Genomic DNA, 19628 nt, shown 5'->3' with positions numbered 1-19628 from the left:
CTATCTAATTCACTACTTCTCTTTTGTAGAGATAATTCAATGTTCATCCCAGAGCACAGATACATTTGTATGTATTCATTCACTGTCTCTGGGAACACGTGTCTGTTTCAGCCCCTCACAGCTTACAAGTCTGTGCCGTCCGTGCTCGTCTGTTAGGCTGAACATAAGCAGGCACTTATAAGGCACTTACTGTTTGCAGGTGCTGAGCAGGGAATAAGGGATGGAGGCCTGAATGAAAGGACTGTCTAGTAGGAGAAGCAGAAATGTAAACACTGTAGCCTGGGGAAGAATGATAAAGATACCATGAATGATAAAGGCATTTGAAAAAGAACTAAAACCTCATTTTCTTTACACTCATATCTCTCATCAGGTATATGGGTTTTCTTAATTCCCTGGCCATCAGTTGGCATGCCTATAGTTGAGGCTCAATTCACAAACTACTAAGCATTTATTTACACAGGCTTCGGAGGCAGTCTTAAACAAACATTTCTTTTTCTTTTTTTTTTTTTTTTCTTTTTTCTTTTTCGAGACAGGGTTTCTCCGTGTAGCCCTGGCTGTCCTGAAACTCACTCTGTAGACTAGGAGGCTGGCCTCAAACTCAGAAATCCACCTGCCTCTGCCTCCCAAGTGCTGGGATTAAAGACAGGCGCCACCACTGCCCGGCTAGACAACCATTTTTTACCTCAGTCAGCAGCCACAGTTTTGGTTTGTAACTTAGTTATGCAGACCAGCTATAAATTGTGCATTCTCTAGTAATTTGTTAGAGTGACATACGAAACTCATACTGCTATTTAAAAACAACTCATGAGTTTCGTTGGGTAAACCGACTAGGAGAGCTATATAAGCTAAGCTCTGGTGGAGCCACGAGAAACTTCCACGTCTCCAGAGGTTGATTCTCCTCCCAGCATCCTTTTGTGCCTGCCAACCTAGCTCTCCAGACCTACTGGTTGGAGTTTTCTGGAGGCTTCAATAGATTGGCATGATGACTGCCAACATTTGGTGACTTAACTCAATGTCAGCCTCTTTCCAGTCATTGGAGGTAGGGGATCAGACTGCAAATTCCAACTCGGTAATCTGGGCTTAGCTTTCCTTGCTTAGGCTTCCTTCCTTCATAATTTGGCTGGACCCTTTTGTTTTGTTTTGTTTTGTTTTTTTGTTTTTGTTTGTTTTTAAATAAAGATATTTGCTCATCTCCATCACTGAGGAAATCTCAAGAGTTTTAAGATTTCTGTGCTGAGAACTCAGGAAGACACCAAATATATTTTTTATAAAACCACACTCATATTCCTGAATGAGCAACCAATGAACGGCTCCTGGGAGGCCTTGTGCATAGCATTCAGTACACGAGTGAAGGTTAGGCTATGATGCTATAAAGTAAGGATGGGGTCGGAGGAAGCATTCTCTGAGTGTCCGTTTGAGACAGCAGACAGTTTTGAATGAGTCCATGATTGTCACAGCTATCAGGTGAATCTCATTTCCAATGTAGATAGAGCCACTATAAAATGAAGAGACAATGGGCCCTTCTTATCAAGAGAAGATTTGTGTTCAGAAAAGAATTAAATGGCCGAGATGGAAAGGGAAATTTGAGAATGGGAGAGAGTTAAGATGTTTGAAAACCCTGAAGGATAAACCAGCTAAGATCTGTCTTTCTCTGTAAGCTGAGAGAACAGAACATTGGGTTGTGGGAATATTAAGAACTTTTAAAGTTTTGAAATATGTTTAAAAGCTTACATTGAAGACAAGTAAAAGAAAGAAGAGCTGGAAGATTTGAGGAAACAGAAGGTTCTTAACAACTTGGAATGTTACCAAGATGGAGAAAAGACAAAACTGGCTGCAAAACTCATAAAAGCAGAGAACTATTTCTTCTAGACAAGGTTGGCATATGCAGTACACATCAAAGCCCAGAGAACAACAGGGATTCCAAGACTGAAACCTGTCGCATAACCAGATGTTGAGAATCAAGATTTGTATTATTCAAGAGCGTCTTTGATTGGCCCCATTGTTTGTGTATCTTCACCTGCTGGAGGGAGTCTGCCAGAGAGAGAGGTGTAGAAAGTTCCCCGATGTCTCTTAACAGTTCCGTGTATAGGAGAGTTCTTCAACAACCCAGTAAAGCTCTCTCTCTTTCTCTCTCTCTCTCTCTCTCTCTCTCTCTCTCTCTCTCTCTCTCTCTCTCACACCCTCCTCCTCCAAAATAAAATTCAGCAACTGGGCTACAGAGATGGCTCAGTGATTAAGAATAGTTGTTCCTATAGAGGACCTGGGCTTGATTCCCAGTATTCACATGGTGGCTCACAACTGTGCAGAACTCCGGTTCCAGGATCCTCTACAGGCGTGAGATACACACTTGGTGCACAGACATACATGGCAACAAAACATCTATACACATAAAATAAACAAATCTTTTTATTATACAAGAAAAGTATATAATAACTCCTCTTTAAAACAACAATAATGAGAAGCTTTAAGTCATTACTATTATATTTTAGTTGGTGCAGATTGTGAGCTCTGTCTGAATTTTCTTGAATACCATTGAAATAATATTGGCCAAACAAAAGGATAGTTTAATCAGTGTTTTCTAAAGGATTTTAAATTTAGGAACTTAAACTATTATTGATGAGTTAATTATAATGTTTCAGATGTGCAATGTAGAAATCATTTTATGACTTACTGTTATGGCCCATGTGAAAAAAATTTTTTGTCACACATACCTTAAGAAGTATTCCTTGAAAGCTTTGGTGATAAAATATAAATATACTTTACATCTAAAGTAAAAGAATTTGTGAAAGGTAATGTGTAACAAAACAGACTCTGTGGAAGAGTTTTGGGTTACTGTATAGTCATCACACAGAAAAAGAAAATAACCAAATATAACTGAATTAATTTTTCTAACCTTATTGATATTTTATGGATGGGGAAGAAGAGATCTAGCTATTTTTGGCATGAGATTCAAGGAGTTGGCCCACTCTGGGTGGTCTAGAAATAAGAGACTCTAGGCAGCAGGAAATGGCTAACCTGTTTGAGCCAGGCCTGGTGGTGTAAGACTGTAATCTTACACTCAGCAAAGTGAGGCAGAAAGATTACAAGTTCCCAGCCTGTTTGAGCTCTACAGAGTGAGTTCAAGGGCAACCCTAACATCCTAGCAAGATTATGAATAAAAATAAGAACGATTAGACTAGACAGTTGTTAGGGGTTTACCTAGCGAACCAAAGCCTTGCAGCATAAACCACACTCCTATAATCCTAGCATCTGGGGGGGTTAGAAGTTCAAAGTCATCCTTAGCTATATAGCATGCTTGAGAGCAGCATGGGGGACATAAGAATCTGTCTCAGAAAACAGTCTACAGAATCAGACTTTGGTATTGTGGCTATTTGAACTGTCACTTACTAAAGATAAAATGAAACCCAAATACACAAAAGTAATAAAAGATAAAGTTGATTAGAACATTTTGGAGAAAACTAGACATATGCTAAAATGAGCAAAACATCAACTAACTCAGACCAACTATATTGGCTGGAAAGATGGCTCAGTGGGTAGATTTCACAGTAACTACTTTTGGACCTTGAGCTTGGGTCCTCAGCACTATTTAATAGCCAGTTTAGGCAGTGGGCAGAGACAAGCAGATCTAGTGGATCCCAGGGGCTTGCTGAGAGATTCACTGAAAGACCCTGTCTCAAAAAATAAGGTGGAGATTCAGTAGAGAAGACTCATGGCGGGGCTGGTGAGATGGCTCAGTGGGAAAGAGCACCCGACTGCTTTTCTGAAGGTCAGGAGTTCAAATCCCAGCAACCACATGGTGGCTCACAACCATCCGTAACAAGGTCTGACTCCCTCTTCTGGAGTGTCTGAGGACAGCTACAGTGTACTTACATATAATGAATAAATAAATAAATCTTTAAAAAAAAAAAAAGACTCATGGCATTGACCTGAAGGAGAAGAACATCATTATGTGTAGTAAATCTTTAGACACCTCCCTATTTATAAGCTTGTCTTATGTACTCAGGAAATTTGTAAGCCCCTGTTCTGAGCAAGAGTCAGGTCGTATCCCTGGGAAAGTAGCTTCTTCCTGGCAGATTGGGCTGCAGTTTATAGATTTCTGTATTGTGTTTCCCCTTTCATTTTAAAAGCCAGTTAAGTCACCCTTTCTGCAAGTGGTAAGTTCCTATCTCAAAGACATTGTAAATGCTATGTTGTTTAAAAGAATCAACAAGTGTTGGGGAAAGAGGGTTCTTTTTCCCTCTCCTATTTTGGGTTAGGTGATAGGCCCTGACTAGATCTGAAATCTGGAGTTTGAGATGTGAGATATGCAGGAGGGAGACTAAAGCATGCCATGAAAGGCCCAGCTGGCTACTCTGCTTTTGCATGAGACAGCACTTTAAGGGGAAGACAACCATAGAGTGTGTGCATCAAGTATGAGTCAGGAACTGGCTAGAGGCAAAGGTCTTTATTCCAGCATTCTTGAGGTTGTCAGCTTTTCATTGTTTTGCAGGAAGAATTCTAGCTTCACATCCTGCGATGAGCTTGTCCCCAAATCTGGTTCCAATTGTGCCCCCTGTTTGATTGTTGAGCACATTTGGCTGTATGATATCACCATTTGGCTGAATGTTAAAAGACACTGTGTAAGTTAGATGTCAGAATTCAACCACCAAGTATAGATGGGGTTGTTCAGCCAGATTCTTAAATGTAATCTAATTCAAGCTCTTGGCTAAAAATATGTTCCACATTTATCAAAATGACACATAAGCATCGCAAGTACATATAAAAATATATCTAAGTACCAGGTGTTACTGAGTCAGGATTGTAGAGCCAACACCAGACTCTTTTCTAGATAGTTTAATTTACTCCTGATTGTCAAAATTTTTATGCAAGGTAATGGGTTGGCTATGTTTTCTTTCAGCCTGTGTAGATGTTACTGTTTGTTTTAGATTGCTCCAAGTCTGTCTTGTTCAGTACTCGATTTTGAAGATGTGGAAAATCCTGCTGATATTTTTCTCTGGTCTGTGCTTTCTCATGAACTATGTAGAGTGTGCTTCCAAGGAGCAGGACAGTGGCTTTATCACATATCACTTGGTCACCTTCTTCCTTAGACCTCAGCTATAGTGAAACAAAGGCTAATTGAAGTCAGACACAATATCCTCACCCAACTTTCTTCTTTACCTGGAGTAGATATATCCCTGGGAGGGCATCACTTTTCAAACTAAAAGTTGGTAACTTGTGCCATTTCCGCTCCAAGAGCGGGTCAGTAAGAAGGTGAGAAAGCTCCTGTCTGTGTGTAAGCTCAGTGCACTGCTGTTTTCTGCAGATTACTATGTAAATGTAAAATATGGAGCAGTGAATGGTTTGTCCAGAAGAGCTATAATTAATGTTGCATCACTTAGCACATGCAGATATGATCATGCTTTGTCAGCTGCAGATCATACACAGTAAAGGAGCAAGTGGCTCAGCTTTGTACTGAGTACAGAACGAGGAATCATATGAAACTTGATGTGTGAACATACAAATGTAATTATAATGTTACCTATCACTTAGGCTTCTAGAAAGTTTACCATCAATGCCATTTCTGTCTCCAGATTTGAATTATTTTGTCATTTCAGCAAGTATTTTAGGGGTCATTCTGCAGATTATTCTTAATTGCTAATATCTACATGAATTATGGACATGTGCTACACACTTAGACTTTTTGATATTCAGTTTCCAAGAATAAGCAGCATTTATGTTCTCTCCACAGTCCATCTATCACAATGCGGCCCTGAATGAGCTACAGTTTGGCAGTGTATACGTAGTCAACACAGTTTATGTGGCTTTCTGTATCAGTGCTTTGCCAGAACTCTCATTAACGCAGCCCTTCTTCTCTCCCTTCCCTCCTTTCTCTTTAAAAAAAAATTAGAAAATAAAAAATAGAAATAAGTCAATTGGAAGAAAAGAAAATATATGAAGGTGAAGACAAACATCTTAGAACAGTCTAGGTGGGCTGTGTGTTGATATTATTAATGCTTTGTTGGTGAAAGTAGCTAGTTTTGGTTTTTGTGTTATGGAACCCAATGCACCGAATAGTAATCTGCTTCCCCTTTGCATTACTTCCTTGTTCCCTGCTCCTGCCTTAGGCAGATGTTGTTGTGATTGTTTTCCAGATGGGGAAACGGAAGACACAGTTATTAGCTGAACTGGCACTTTGTCTTCATCACTAGGAAAGCAAAGGCTCACAGGCCGCAAGCCCTTGTGGCAGGTGAAGCAGTCTGCACTCTATGCAGCTGCCCTGCCCCTTCTCCTAAAGCTTACACTTGGCTGTGGAACAGGAGAGTGTCGATTGGTTTGATGTAAGAGTTACAGCAAAGTGAAGACGTGACATATCCATAAAGCTCACTTATTTTTTATTTAAAATAAAAACAAAATCCAGAAGTGCCCCCTATATGCCAGCCACTGACCCACAACAACACAGAGATTTTTTATACCTTTTAGTTTGTGCTACATTAAGAGATAGTACATTTAACAAGGAAATTGGTCATGCTGTAAATTCTTTGAACAGAATAAAGTATGGTAGGGTAAATGGTTTTACAAGTGTCTAGGGGGTTGTTGACATGTTGCTTTAGAGTGATTGCTATTTAACAGATGTTTGAGCTAAGGTTTGGAGGAGATGAGGTTAACTGTCTGGATATCTGGGGGAGAGTGTTGCAAAGGCCTTAGCCACTGCAGGAGGCCTAGTGTGGGGAAGTGTGCTGTTCATTTTCTAGGGTAGGTAAGGAATGTGGGTACCCTTAAGTGAACAGGACAGGAAAACTCAGAAAATATCATGGCGGCAAAATGTATGGAAAGGATCAGATAGATATTTGGGCTTTTTATCATGCCAGAAAAGGGGAGCCACCTAAAGGATTTGAGTTGTGGAGAGGTGTAACAGTCTGACCTAGAGTTTTAAAAGGTCACTGCAGTTGCTATGTTGTGAACACATGAACTGGGAAAGCAGGAAGACAGTTGTGTCATTAAGTACCCCATGGCATCCTCCGGCTTTATAGAATATGTCCACATCTGCCATCTCATGTGACTCTCAGAAGAGCTCTGTGACAAATTTGCTATTTTTCATAAATTTAGGAATTTAGGCCTAAAGAACTTAACTAAGGCAGGCACTTGAGTCACATCTTGAATCCAGATCTCCTGCCTTCAGTTTCTGTGTGCTTTCCACTTTCCTACATTAGACCCAAGGCTCCATGGTCTTCCCCAGCTGAGAATCATCCAGCTTTTCATGTGTGGGTCTCAGCAACAGCAGCTGCTCTGGGTGATGAGAAACAGTGTCACTTAACCTGTGGAGACAGCTTCAGTTTAAAAGTGGTCTGCTTGTACCTTAAACAGCCTGCCCAGGGCATACTTGGGTATGTGCCATTTTACGTTCAGCCACTCGGTGTGAAGATTCGCTATCTGACGTCTTAAGGCGTAAGTGGCCTCACGAATAATGGAAAACAGTTGTTGACGTTTAGAACTCCATAGAGGAAAGCAACAAAAGTAATGCTTCTTTCAAACTTTGGGGCAAATCGAAACCATTCATGCTCTGCTGATCTACGCTTTTCAGGGTCACTGGCCCATAACGTGAGCAAGGCTCTTTGTGGAATGATTATCCTGTGGATTAGAACTGTTGTGACTCTTAGTGGATACTGTGTCGATCAGAGTCCTAGATCATAGAGACTCCAGTTTCTTTAATATTTGCTGGTTTATTTTAAACTATGGACAGAACTTGGCTTAACTGAGTTATAAAAAGTTGAGTTAGGGGCCTAGGGAGTTGTCTCAGGGGTTAAGAGCACTTTCTGGTCTTGGAGAGGACCCAGATTCGGCTCCTGGCACCCACACTGCAGCTAACAGCTGGCTGTAACTCCAGTTCCCGGGTATTCATCCCTCTTCTGGCTTCTCAGGGACTGTATGCACATGGTATGTGCAAAGACATAGATGCAAGCAAAACATAAAAACAGATAAAAATAGAGTTTTAAAGTTTAGTTAACATTTTTTATCAATATTCAATGATAGAAAGTTAGTGGATGGCCACTAACCCACCTAAGTTAGAAAGTCAGCAGGTGCACACTCACTCACTGAGTTAGAAAGTCAGCAGGTGCACACTCACTCACCTGAGTTAGAAAGTCAGCAGACGCACACTCACCTGAGTTAGAAAGTCAGCAGACACACACTAACTCACCTGAGTTAGAAAGTCAGCGGACACACACTCACTCACCTGAGTTAGAAAGTCAGTGGACGCACACTCACTCACCTGAGTTAGAAAGTAAGCAGGTGCACACTCACTCACTGAGTTAGAAAGTCAGCAGACGCACACTCACCTACTGTGTGTCCTTGCTGTGCCTGAGTCATCCTTTATGTTCTTGGAAATTTATTTATTTTCCTAATATTACAAAGACCAAGAATCTGAAAGTTCATATCAGCTGTAATCTTCTCATACCCTTTTGTATGTTTGACCACTTCAAGAGCTGCCAAATTCCTCTTGATATTTGTAATATGACAATTATTCTTAGACAACCCTGAAATATGGCGATGGAATGAAATTCTTTTAAATACTAATGGATACAAGGAAACTATAAATATGAATTTATTCTTGTCGCTAAACCTAATTTTTCCCAGTTAGTTCAGAGTTCAAGTATTTTTTCCTTTTTAGAAATTTCACTTTAAAGATTAAAATATGCATGAATTGTAATCCCCTTGCCCCACAAAAGAAAGCCAAAAAAAGGAAGATGGTGACTTTATTTATTTATTCATTTTATTATTATTATTTTTGTTGTTTTTCAAGACAGGGTATCTATGTGTAGTCCTTGCTGTCCTGGAACAAGCTCTGTAGACCAGGCTGGCCTTGAACTCAGAGATCCACCTGCCTCTGCTTCCTGGGTGCTAGGATTAAAGGTCTGCACCACTGTAGCCTGGCTAACAGTGAATGTCTTAATACCCTTATTATCCAGAATAGCAGGTGGGCAATAAACTCTTAGCTTATTTAAATCCCAATTGTTAACCCCTCAATGAGTCCCTTGCTCAGAGTATTATGTTGCCTTTATATAATGAAGTGTGGTGACATGCATTAAATGAACTTTAAACTCTTTGGTTAAAAGAAAGAAGTCCCCAAAGTGGCTGTGGTGACATTTGTGAGTACACTGCTATTACAGAGGAAAACAGTGGCACAGTTACATCAATAGCACACTTGTTTTCTAGTAAATGTAGCTAAGTAGATGTCTCACAGCTTTGTTATAGGTGAAATGGACAGAACTTAAATAAGCTCAATATATTTGCTGGTGATAGTTGTCAGTAACTATAAATAGTGGCATGAAGTGCCAGGTCTCCTAATGGTGGTAAAGTGACTGAAGGGTGGTGATCAGTAGACTCTTTAAATCTTCAACAGATTAATAATACTGAATCAGTTTACTAAAAAAAGAAAAAAATCAGTGAGCTACAACTTTGCCACGTTGGGCCATGTCCTTCTGTCTTCGGGCCTAACTGCCCAGGCCTCTGACTGTCTGCTTCAGCTGCATCCACTGTGAAGAAGTGGCTCTCCTAGGGAAGAGGCTGTGAGAAGCACGAGTGGAGGTTCTCAGTCACTGGCAGTCGTTTGGACAGCTTGTTGACACACTGACGTTTAGACAAGCAGCCCAGAGTTGCTTCATTCAAGAATTTGCACTTCCAGCCAGTTATCAGGTCATAGCAACACTTCTGGGCCCGATGTCTCAGTCAGAGGGCCGCTGCTCTAGAGGATTCTGATACAGAGGAGAATAAGAACTATTTTAAGTCATTTTTAGAAGGTGGAGCAGCCAAGTTGACTTCTCAGTTTAAAGCCTGAGAGTTACATTAGGGAGACCCCTAATGGGGTTAAACCCCCAGCTGATAGCTGGTAACGCCAAAGAATTGTTCTCATGGTCTGCTGTCCTGGCAGTGGTGAGGCATAGTAAACAAGTAAATTAAAGCCTGAAAAGAAGATGGCTGATTGTGCCACCAGACCAGGAAAGTCCATTAGCCACGGGGAACATTACAGTTGATGCCCGGAAGAGTATCAATTAACACAAGGACAACATGGCTTGTTTCTGTTGTATAAATTGTTAGACGTGCTGAGCGTGGCCAACAAGGCCGTGTGCAGGCTAGCCTTGCATTATTGCTGCTGTCTCTTTCTAAGATGACCCTCTTCCCACTGTGTGCTGCCCGTGTCCACGAGCACTCTCACCCCTTCCTTAAATCATGCTGTCTGGAGCCGGTGTGCCTCGCTCAGATAACTGTTGCATTTGCATGGGATGCCTCTCCTCATCCTCATCCTCCATGCTTGGTAACTTCCGCTTGCCAGTTCGGATTACCTCATGATCCTCTGTGGAGCCCCAGCGCTCTCAGCTATTACATTCCATAGCGTTCTGTTTAGCTATGTAATTACACTGATCACTCATCTGTCTGTCAACCAGTCATATCCACTCTAGCTAGCTATATAAAGCAACACAGTTTTGTTTTGTGTTTTTAAAAAAGATTTATTTATTTATTTATTTTTAGGTATATGAGTGCTATATTTGCATGTATGCCTGCATGCCAGAAATTAACATCAGATCCCAGTATAGATGGTTGTGAGCCACCGTGTGGTTGCTGGGTATTGAACTCAGGACTTCTGGAAGAGCAGACTGTTCTTAACCACTGAGCCATCTCTCGAGCCTTTAACTTAGTTTTTTATCCACTATCCCCCACCTTTGGATCTTTACCACTGAATAGCTCTCTGGAACATAAAAGATATTTAGTACACATTTATTGGATAAAATAATCAGACATTTGGGGGAATGTGATCAACAATATAGTGTACCCATGGAAATCCAGTTTTGAATCTAAGTCCTGACTCCATCAGGGTGGAAGGTCTCCCCAAATTCATTGAAGGAATCAGAGCTTTCATCTATCAGGCAGGAATGGTAGTGTACTGGGCATACTCCAAGCATAATGGAGGGGCTGAACAAACATGTTTTGTCGTCTTAGGGGAAAATTCTTAACTTTTCTTTCTTAGCATATTTTTATATAGAGAATTTTTAAATACCACATATGGACAAATTAAAAAGCAAAGATTTTTTTTTAAGTCTTAAAAAGAAAACACAAAACTTTAGTCTTTATTTGGTTTCCTCCTAAAACCCTTACTGTTTAACCCTTCTTCCCTGCTGTCTCACTGGTCTGTTCCCCAGGTTCAGTTGTTCAGTTTGACATTATACTAGGCCTCGTCCTCAGGGTCAGTGGGTATGGTACGAGGCATCTTCCCTGGGTTCAGGTAGGTATCCTACTAGGCCTGTTCCTCAGGCTCCGGGCAGTAGACCTCTTCTCCAGGTCCAGTTAGATATCCTACTGTGCCTCTTCATGTGCAGCAAAGCTTGCAGCATTGCCTGGCTGCTCAAGTAAGCATTCAGCCTGAAATAAACAATTGTAAGGACAACTTAGTGCTAGTTTTAGCAACATTAAGTTTTATACAGTGGTCATAATTTGTCAGTATACCTTTAAAGTTCACACTATGTCAAAATGACAGCATGCCATGTGAGAACTGCAGGTGGCAGTGATTTCTAGTGGAAATGAATTGAGAACTGAAAGAATAAGAAATCAGAAAAAGATTCTAGAGAAATCTATCTGCCTCTTGTTTTCATCCACTCTGTACACCTGCATTTAGAGATAAACTGCTGTAACCTCAAAGGCTTCGTTTTTAGACCACGGGACCGTAGGCAGCCCTTTTCATCTTACTTCCTGCTTCTACTTCATTCTCTAAATAGTCTTTACCCTTCCCCAGGGAATTCCCTTTGTGTTGAATCAAGTCCATGACTACTGTAAATTATGGGTGTAGCATTTTAAAATAATACATGTATTCAAAATGATATCAATAAGCCAAATTTCAAGTCAAAGCACATGATTAATGAGTTTAAATTATTCTACTTATCACAGCATTGTCTGTGTGTCTGTTTGCCTGCTTGTGTTGTGGCAAGGCTAATAGTGTATGTGACTACTGAAAGAGAACAGCTCCTATTTCATTTGAAGTATTTGCCCATTGATAATATCAGTTTGCCACATTGGGGTGGATTTTCTACCTCAGTTATCTGAATTTAAATTTCATTTATATGTACTAATGTGAGTTTCTATTCATACACATTAGCTTTCTCTTATGGTAATAAATACCCAAGCTAAGTCAACTTAAAAGGCAGGAAGGTTTATTTGGCCCTTGGTGTCAGAGGTTTCAGTGTGGCCCCTGCGCTCAGTTGCTTTGGACTTGTCCACATAGTACATTATCAGGAAGTGTTGTGTGGAAGAATCTTCTTATCTCACAGTTGCTGGGGAGCGAAAGTGAGGGCACAGGAGGAGCTAGGACCCCGGTATCCCCAAAAGCATGACTCCATGTTCTGACTTCATCTACTAGGTTCTGCCTCCTAAAGGTTTCACCACCTCCCAAGGGACCCAGGCCTTCAGCATATAAGTCTTTGGGAAGCATTTGAATATAAACCACAGCAATTTATATAATGTAATTATCGGGTTTTTAAAAGCAGGTAAAACACTGCTTTTGTTTAGTTAGTTTATAAATATGGGCTTTCATACTTATCAAGAGTACTTAAGGACATCAGCGTTTGGATGTGTTTCTTTTCTAGGCCTTAGGTTTTTGCTGTATGTGTGCATCAATAAGGCCAGTCTTGCTTGCTTTCTAGCTATTTGTAGACGTGCATATGCATGCCTTTTTCATTTCATCTGTGTCACTTTGTTGTTGTGTTGGTTTGGGTTTGTTTTTCAGCATGCTGGAGCAAGAATCCCGAAGAGTGAAACCTAGTGTGAGCCCTGCCAATCAGAGGAGGCATCTCTTGGAATTTTCAGCAAAAGAAGTTAAAGACACATCAGATGGTGACAACCAGAAAGACAGTTACAGGTGAGACCACCTGCTAGCCATATTGATTTAATGAACTGGAGCTGTCTCTTATCTCATGTCACTTTACATGTAAATTGGTCACGTGGCCTTTGGCTTATGGAGCAAGTGAAGTGGTAATGCCGTTATTTTATTTTTATGACCAATTTTAAGAATAAGTTTATTTTGAAACAGTTCCCAGTTTAGGAATTTTTTTCATTGATTCATTTATTTACCTTATATCACAACACCTCCCTTCTCCCAGCCCCATCCTCATTTGCTGAGATATAATTATATAATCAGTTTGTTTGTATTGACATATACATATATTGAAAAACATGTACTGTCTTCATTTTTTCACTGTTACTATGGTTTAGCACATTTATCTAATATTTGTGTCTATGGATAGATATTGCAGAATGATACAGTTGAGCCTATTTGTGGTCATGAAGTTAAATTATCTATTATATGTTGTTTTCCAACATAATCATAGTAAGCAGAAGCCTTCATGTATTTGCTCACATCAGCATGCGATAGAGTGCTGACCCCTGTGAAGTATAGTGGACGCTCACACACGCGCACTCACTGTAGAGGTCTGGCCGACTCTCAAGGGGAAATCTATCACCTTGAAAGAGTACTTGACCAGGCAGTGGTGGCGCATGCCTTTAATCCCAGCACTCGGGAGGCAGAGGCAGGCGGATTTCTGAGTTTGAGGCCAGCCTGGTCTACAGAGTGAGTTCCAGGACAGCCAGAGCTACACAGAGAAACCCTGTCTTGAAAAACAAACAACAACAACAACAAAAACAAAACAAAAAAAAAAAAAAAAAGAAAGAAAAGAGTACTTGAAAGATGTAACCCATCTCTGTGTCCCCTGCCCAGGGTCACTACTGGAAAAGAGATTATAGAGTCTTAGGTCTCTGAAGTACCACAGAGGTTACTGGAAAACGACTTAGGAGATGTAAGCAAATAGTAGCTCATTAGTTTGAGGTTCTTGCCATCATCATCGTTGTCGTCGTCGTCATCATCACCGTCATCATCAACATCATTATTGGTATTATTATTAGTATTTTTTAATACAAAATACTAAAAAATATTTGTGAAACGTTTGAAAACATCAAGTATGGATTTGTTCTGAACTGAATTTTAGAGTTTATATGTGCTGTCAGGACACCTATATTTTTTTTTCCTTTGAAAAAAATTAAATTAAAAATTTAAATTGCTACTATTTTAAAAGTATTTAAATATTTTAGCTGACACAGTGATTGGGCATATTTATTGACTACACTGTGTCTGTTATTTTGATGTTAATAATGTATAATGATTGGACCATAATAATTAGTGTATCCATCATCTGAGACAGATATTCATTCATTCTTTGTGTTGAGAACATTCAAATTCTTTTACTAGATGTGTTGAAATACTCGATGCATTGTGGCCAACCAGAGTTTGCCGTGCTTCAGAACACTTACAGTCACCCTCTTCTCCAGTCACTCTTGCACCCAGTATGGACTCTCAGTCCACACCCCTCACTCTCTCCCCCAAACCATAAAGTTTTTGCTTTCTATTCTGTGGACACGGTGTGTTACACTTACTGATTTATATACGTTGAGCCATCCTTGCATTTCTGTAATAAATCCTGCTTGATCATGATGTATTGCCTTGTTCGTATGTTGGCTTTGAGTTGCTAGTACTTTGTTGAGAGTTTCAATAGCTATGATCATCAGAGATTTGGGTCTATGGATCCCTCTTTTGGGTGTGTTCTTGTCTGGTCTTGATGTCAGAACAACTTTGGAAGGGCTTCCTCTCTTTCACTTCATTGGGCTGGTTTTAGAAAAGTTTGCATCAGTTCTGTTTTGCTAGTTCGTGTTTTAAGTCTCATTAAGGTGCCAGGCTGGGCCTCAGCTTACCCATGTTCCTATCTCAGCTTTTGGGACAGCAGGCAGGCTAACATGTGGCATCATGCCTGGCTCACACTGGCTCTTCTTTGCAGTTGCAGTGCAACTGTCTAGCCTGGCCTTGTGCTTTTATTTGGGGGGAGGGTGTGTGGACTTTATAACAAATTCAGTTTTCTTACTTGCTATGGGCCTGTTCAAGTTTTCTATATCATCACCTGTATTTTTAAATGCCTCATTTTGTTTCAGTTTAGGAGAGTTATGGTTTAAATAATGGAAGGATAGATTATAATCCTATTGTTCAACCATGTATTTGTTTGTTATTAGCATATTACCACTAGCAAATTTCAGTTGCACAGATTTTTTTCAGTGTTAGAAGTATATCTGTATATATTCATATCTGTATTTTTAATAGTATAACTTATCAGCCAAATGGGACACTTTTATGAAAGAATAGTAGTATAGTGAGAGCTGGTATTAATTTTTACCTCAGGACATAGGGCATCAGGCTTAAATCACAGTTGTCTTCTAGTAAACAGGAAAGGGTGGTTTCCGCTTGAGGCATCGGCCACAGTGTCTTTAGGAATTCTCATCAACTCTAGCTTCCAGCATTGCTCTTTCCTGTAGTGATTTATTTGCTGAAATTTCTTTTATCTGTATAGGACGGCTTGCAGAGAGCCTGGATCTCTGACTGTCTTTGGGTTAATAGGGTCTGATTGTCTCCAGATTGCATGCTCGCTTAGACTCTCCCCTTCTTTTCTTCCTCTAACCCTGTCCTGTCTACCCTTGCATTTCTCCTACCTGATAGTTTTCTTCTCTGTATTTCTAGCTGTTAGAACAAAGCTAACCAGCCCAGGTATGCAGAAATCATTGCTAGAGATTAATCATATGGAGAGAAAATTACAGGTCAAAAATACAGTTTTGAAATCAATTTTGGAATTCCTGGTATTATTAAGTATGCAGGTGTGATTTTCAAATAACCTGTGTGTGTGTGTGTTCCATATAACTTTAGCTTCCACTTCTTTTCTCTCATGTGTGCCATACTCAGAAATCATTACTTTTATTCTGAAATTAGTTGTGTGTTGAGGGTGACTTGGGGGGCATGTGTTCATTGTGGCAAATCTTGGCTAAGTGAGTCACTCCCTAAAAGACTTTTCCTTCTGCATTGTTAGAGTTTTTACCCTCCCTCCCTCCCTCCCTCCCTCCCTCCCTCCCTCCCTCCCTCCCTCCCTCCCTCCCTCCCTCCCTCCCTCCCCCCTCCCTTCCTTCCTTCTTTCCTTCCTTTTTTGACTGGCTGCTGTTCGTAGTATTAGGGATTCCGTGCAGGGCTTTGAATAGGCAAGTACTCTACCACTGTGGTATTTCCTTGCCCCTGGATAATTGAGACAAACTCTTGCTCTGTAGCACATGCTGGCTTTGAACTTGTGATCTCCTGCCTTCGCCTCCTGTGTGCAAGCTTATCCTGCCCACTCAGTCTTCCTTCTTCCTTTCTGATTTTCCTTGTAAGCTTCTCCTTTGTCCAGATCCCAAGCTTTAAAGCTGTGAACTCTGTTTATGTCCTGCTAAAGTGACTCATCTGTACCACAGCCTCCAGATGCGTAAACACGGGTGATTCTCAAATTTCCGTTCACAGATCGGACTTCTCATACACATGCTCACATACCCAGTCATGTCTTGACTTTTTTCTTTTCCATATTTAACTAATATTTGGTTTTGGTACAATTCTCAGGCTTAAGGATAAGTTGAGGTATCTCACTTCTCACTTAGTAACTTCCCTTTTATTCAGCAAGTCCTAATTATGAGCCGGACTCTGGCTTCCTGACTTCCTCTTCTGTCTGTCCCACGTGCCCAGAGCTCTTCAGCAGCTTTCCTTCTGAGTCTTTTTCTCACTTGCTTTTGTCTCGTATACTCTTCCCCTAGTTTCTGCGCAGCTGGTTTCCTCTTGTCTTTTAGCCTTGCCATCTATGATCCTTTCCCTAGTTTTATCTGAAGTAGATCCTGCATACTTTGCTGTTTGAGTCCTGTGCTGCTTTTACAACAGTTAATATGGTTTTGCTGTATTTTATGCATTTGTTCTCTTGGGTTTGCTCTGCTTTTCCTGTTAGCTCTTTGAGAATAGACTGTTGCTCTCTCTTGGGTTACCCAGCACATAGGTGCCGCTCCACAAATATTGAATGAATAAGTAAAAAGCATGAAGCCTACCATGTTCACTTGTATATATATATATATTTTTGTATTTTAGCATACCCAATTTGTAAATTCATAGTATCTTATAAAAAAATACAGAAGATTTCTTAGTGAGCTAGATTAAGATACAGACTGAAGGATGTACACAGTAGTAAATGGTCCTGGTTCATAATCTGATTTTCAACTCGTACTCTAGGTAGGAATCATGTGACATAAAACAGTAGCAAAGGGACAAACGTGTACTTTTTAAGTTATTGAGTAACTAGTCATTGTCATTTAGTGTTTTGTTAGTGATTCAAGGTCATCCATGGTTTTAAAATTTTTGTCCAGCTTTTCAACTTTGTCATTTTTCTCCTGCCAAACATTTTAGGTCTTCCTCTACCCCCACTTCACACAAACTTGCTTGGAGAGACTGAGTTTGTTGACACAGTATGGCAAATGACCACAAACCTGTAGCCTTGTCATATAACAATCATGTCTTTTCCTGTCGACTGCTAACTCAATTAATTTCTCCTCCACTCCAGCAATAGGGAAGTTTATTGAATTCACACACAGCAGGTGCTGCCCAGTAAATAGTAGCTAAGCAAATGTGAATTACTCTGCCAGCTCTTAGAAACTGAGAGAATGACAGTCCACCATATGGTTTATATTTAATTCTTTCTGTTATGTTCATTTCAATCTTACAACATGTTTAATTTGGTATATGTTTATTTTAATGAAAACTGACAGTAGTAAGCTTTATAAAATTTATGATACAAGGAAATGATTTTTGTCTGTCTTTGTTTCAGCTATGATCACTCTGTGTCCAATGACAAAGCTTTAATGGTGCTAAGTGAAGAGCCATTGCTTTATATGCCTCCACCTCCATGTCAACCCCTGATTAACACAACAGAGTCTCTCAGGTAACGGGTGTGGACTGGTGCAGAAACTACCGAGTGGCCTCCCATGGCAAACTTCAAACTTAGCAAAGCATTTCTTCAGCTTTAGTAAGAGGCCAAGAGAATCTGACTTGCATTGGATAACTGCAAGCCAGGATAACAATTGTCCAGGTAGCGATGGTGATGGGTCCATTCATTGTGATGGTCATCTGCTTAGGTGGGTCTTGTTTGAATGAAAGGATGAAGTGAATGTTAAAATTTAGGGTAAGGCTAGACTTGTGGACTTAATATTCTCAGCAGATAATATCCTTTTTTTTTTTTTTTTTTTAATTAGGAAGGTGATATCTGACTATGTTATTCTGGACATATATTCCATTATTTCTCTGAATTTTGAACTTATGATTGAGGAGGTTACCTTATAACAATCCATGTCTTATTCAAAATTTAAAAAAAAGTATTAAATGTCTTAGTTTTCTTTTTTTTCAAATTAAATCAAAAAGCATTGTAATGTAGTCAGATATGTTGGGCTGTTCTTTGGGTCCTATAGAACAATTAAATTAATTTTCAACAAAAGAATAAGCCAGTTAACTACTATCAAATATATTTGATTACTTTGTTTTATAGGTTGAACCATGAACTTCGAGGCTGGGTTCATAGACATGAAGTGGAAAGGACCAAATCTAGAAGAATGACAAATAGCCAACAGAAAGCCCGCATTCTCCAGGTCGGTTCTGCTTGTGTCTGAAGAAATGACAGTTCAGGCTCTGGGGATCCCCTCCCAGGGGACTTGCTTTCTTCCCTGGGAGATTTGGGAACTTCAGCCTCATTTACTTCTCACTGTGGCTGCTTCTGATGCCGCAGCCATTGCTGCTGCTTCCTGTACTCCCATTCCGTCTCTCTTCTCTCTCTCTCTAGCAGGCAGGGTACTGTATCAAAGTCATTAACTCTGGCTGTTAGAACAGCCTCAGCGTCTTTGTAGCTGGATGAGATAGAAAGTCATCTCTTACTTCATAGCTCTAGGCTTTAGGAGGAATCACAATGAAATAGCTTCCAGGCCAGGGAATGTAAATGCAAATGTTGAAGCCCCAGGACAGATCAGTTTGCATATTTACAGAAGCTCAAGAAGTTGAGTAAAGCTGGGGGTTGCTGTGACTGAGGGGAGAGTGGTCAGATCTGAGAGAGCTTAGCGAACGCTAGGGCTCTGGTCTGAACTTCAGATTTCATTCTAGGCATGAAGGACACCACTATTTGGTGAGGGGAATGACTTGATCTGATTTATATATTTGAAAAGTCTTTTTGGCTAGGACTGGTAGAGCTCATTAGTGAATTTGGGAGCAGGATTGTTGACTTCCAGGCTAGCCTGAAATATATAGTGAGACTTTGCCTAAAAATGAAAAAGAAAGAGGAAACAAAAATGATCATTCTAGGTGCTACACAAAGCAGACTGATGGGGAGTGGGAGTGGGTGTAGGCAGGTCAGGTAAACTGCATTCCAGTGGTCTAGATGGGAGGAGATCTTTGGGTCTATTCTTCTGTGTTAGATATGAAGGGGTAGGAAGGAATGGAGACCTAAATATATTTGAAAGTAAAACTGTTAAGGAATTGCTGCTATAAAATAAAAAGGAATTGGTGATAATTTCTGTGTCTTAGGTGCTGGATTAATACTGATGCCATTTATAGAGACAGAAACTGGGGGAGGAGTTAGAGACAGGAGTTAAGAGCTTTAGATACAGATTTTAGACAGTCAGTTGAAGAAGTCCAGAAGACAGCCACATATCCAAGTCTGGACCGTAGGAGAGAAGTTGAGGCTAAA

The 19628-nt window shown here is 40.2% G+C and overlaps 1 protein-coding gene across 4 annotated transcripts in view; it reads left to right on the top strand.

Annotated features, from left to right (window-relative positions):
• Atf6 (activating transcription factor 6) overlaps positions 1-19628 on the top strand; it is a 164129-nt gene that overhangs the window by 56089 nt on the left and 88412 nt on the right. For all 4 annotated transcript variants that reach the window (NM_001081304.1, XM_030253420.1, XM_011238796.3 and 1 more), the window contains 3 exons: positions 12752-12883; positions 17727-17840; positions 18441-18540. In NM_001081304.1, the coding sequence (NP_001074773.1) occupies positions 12752-12883; positions 17727-17840; positions 18441-18540 (346 nt within the window). The remainder of the gene's footprint in view (positions 1-12751; positions 12884-17726; positions 17841-18440; positions 18541-19628) is intronic.

This window comes from Mus musculus, chromosome 1 (genome assembly GCF_000001635.26).
Source record: "Mus musculus strain C57BL/6J chromosome 1, GRCm38.p6 C57BL/6J".
NCBI lineage: Eukaryota > Metazoa > Chordata > Mammalia > Rodentia > Muridae > Mus > Mus musculus.
Note: the sequence above shows the minus strand (reverse complement) of the source record. Positions and strands in the feature narration are given on the sequence as shown.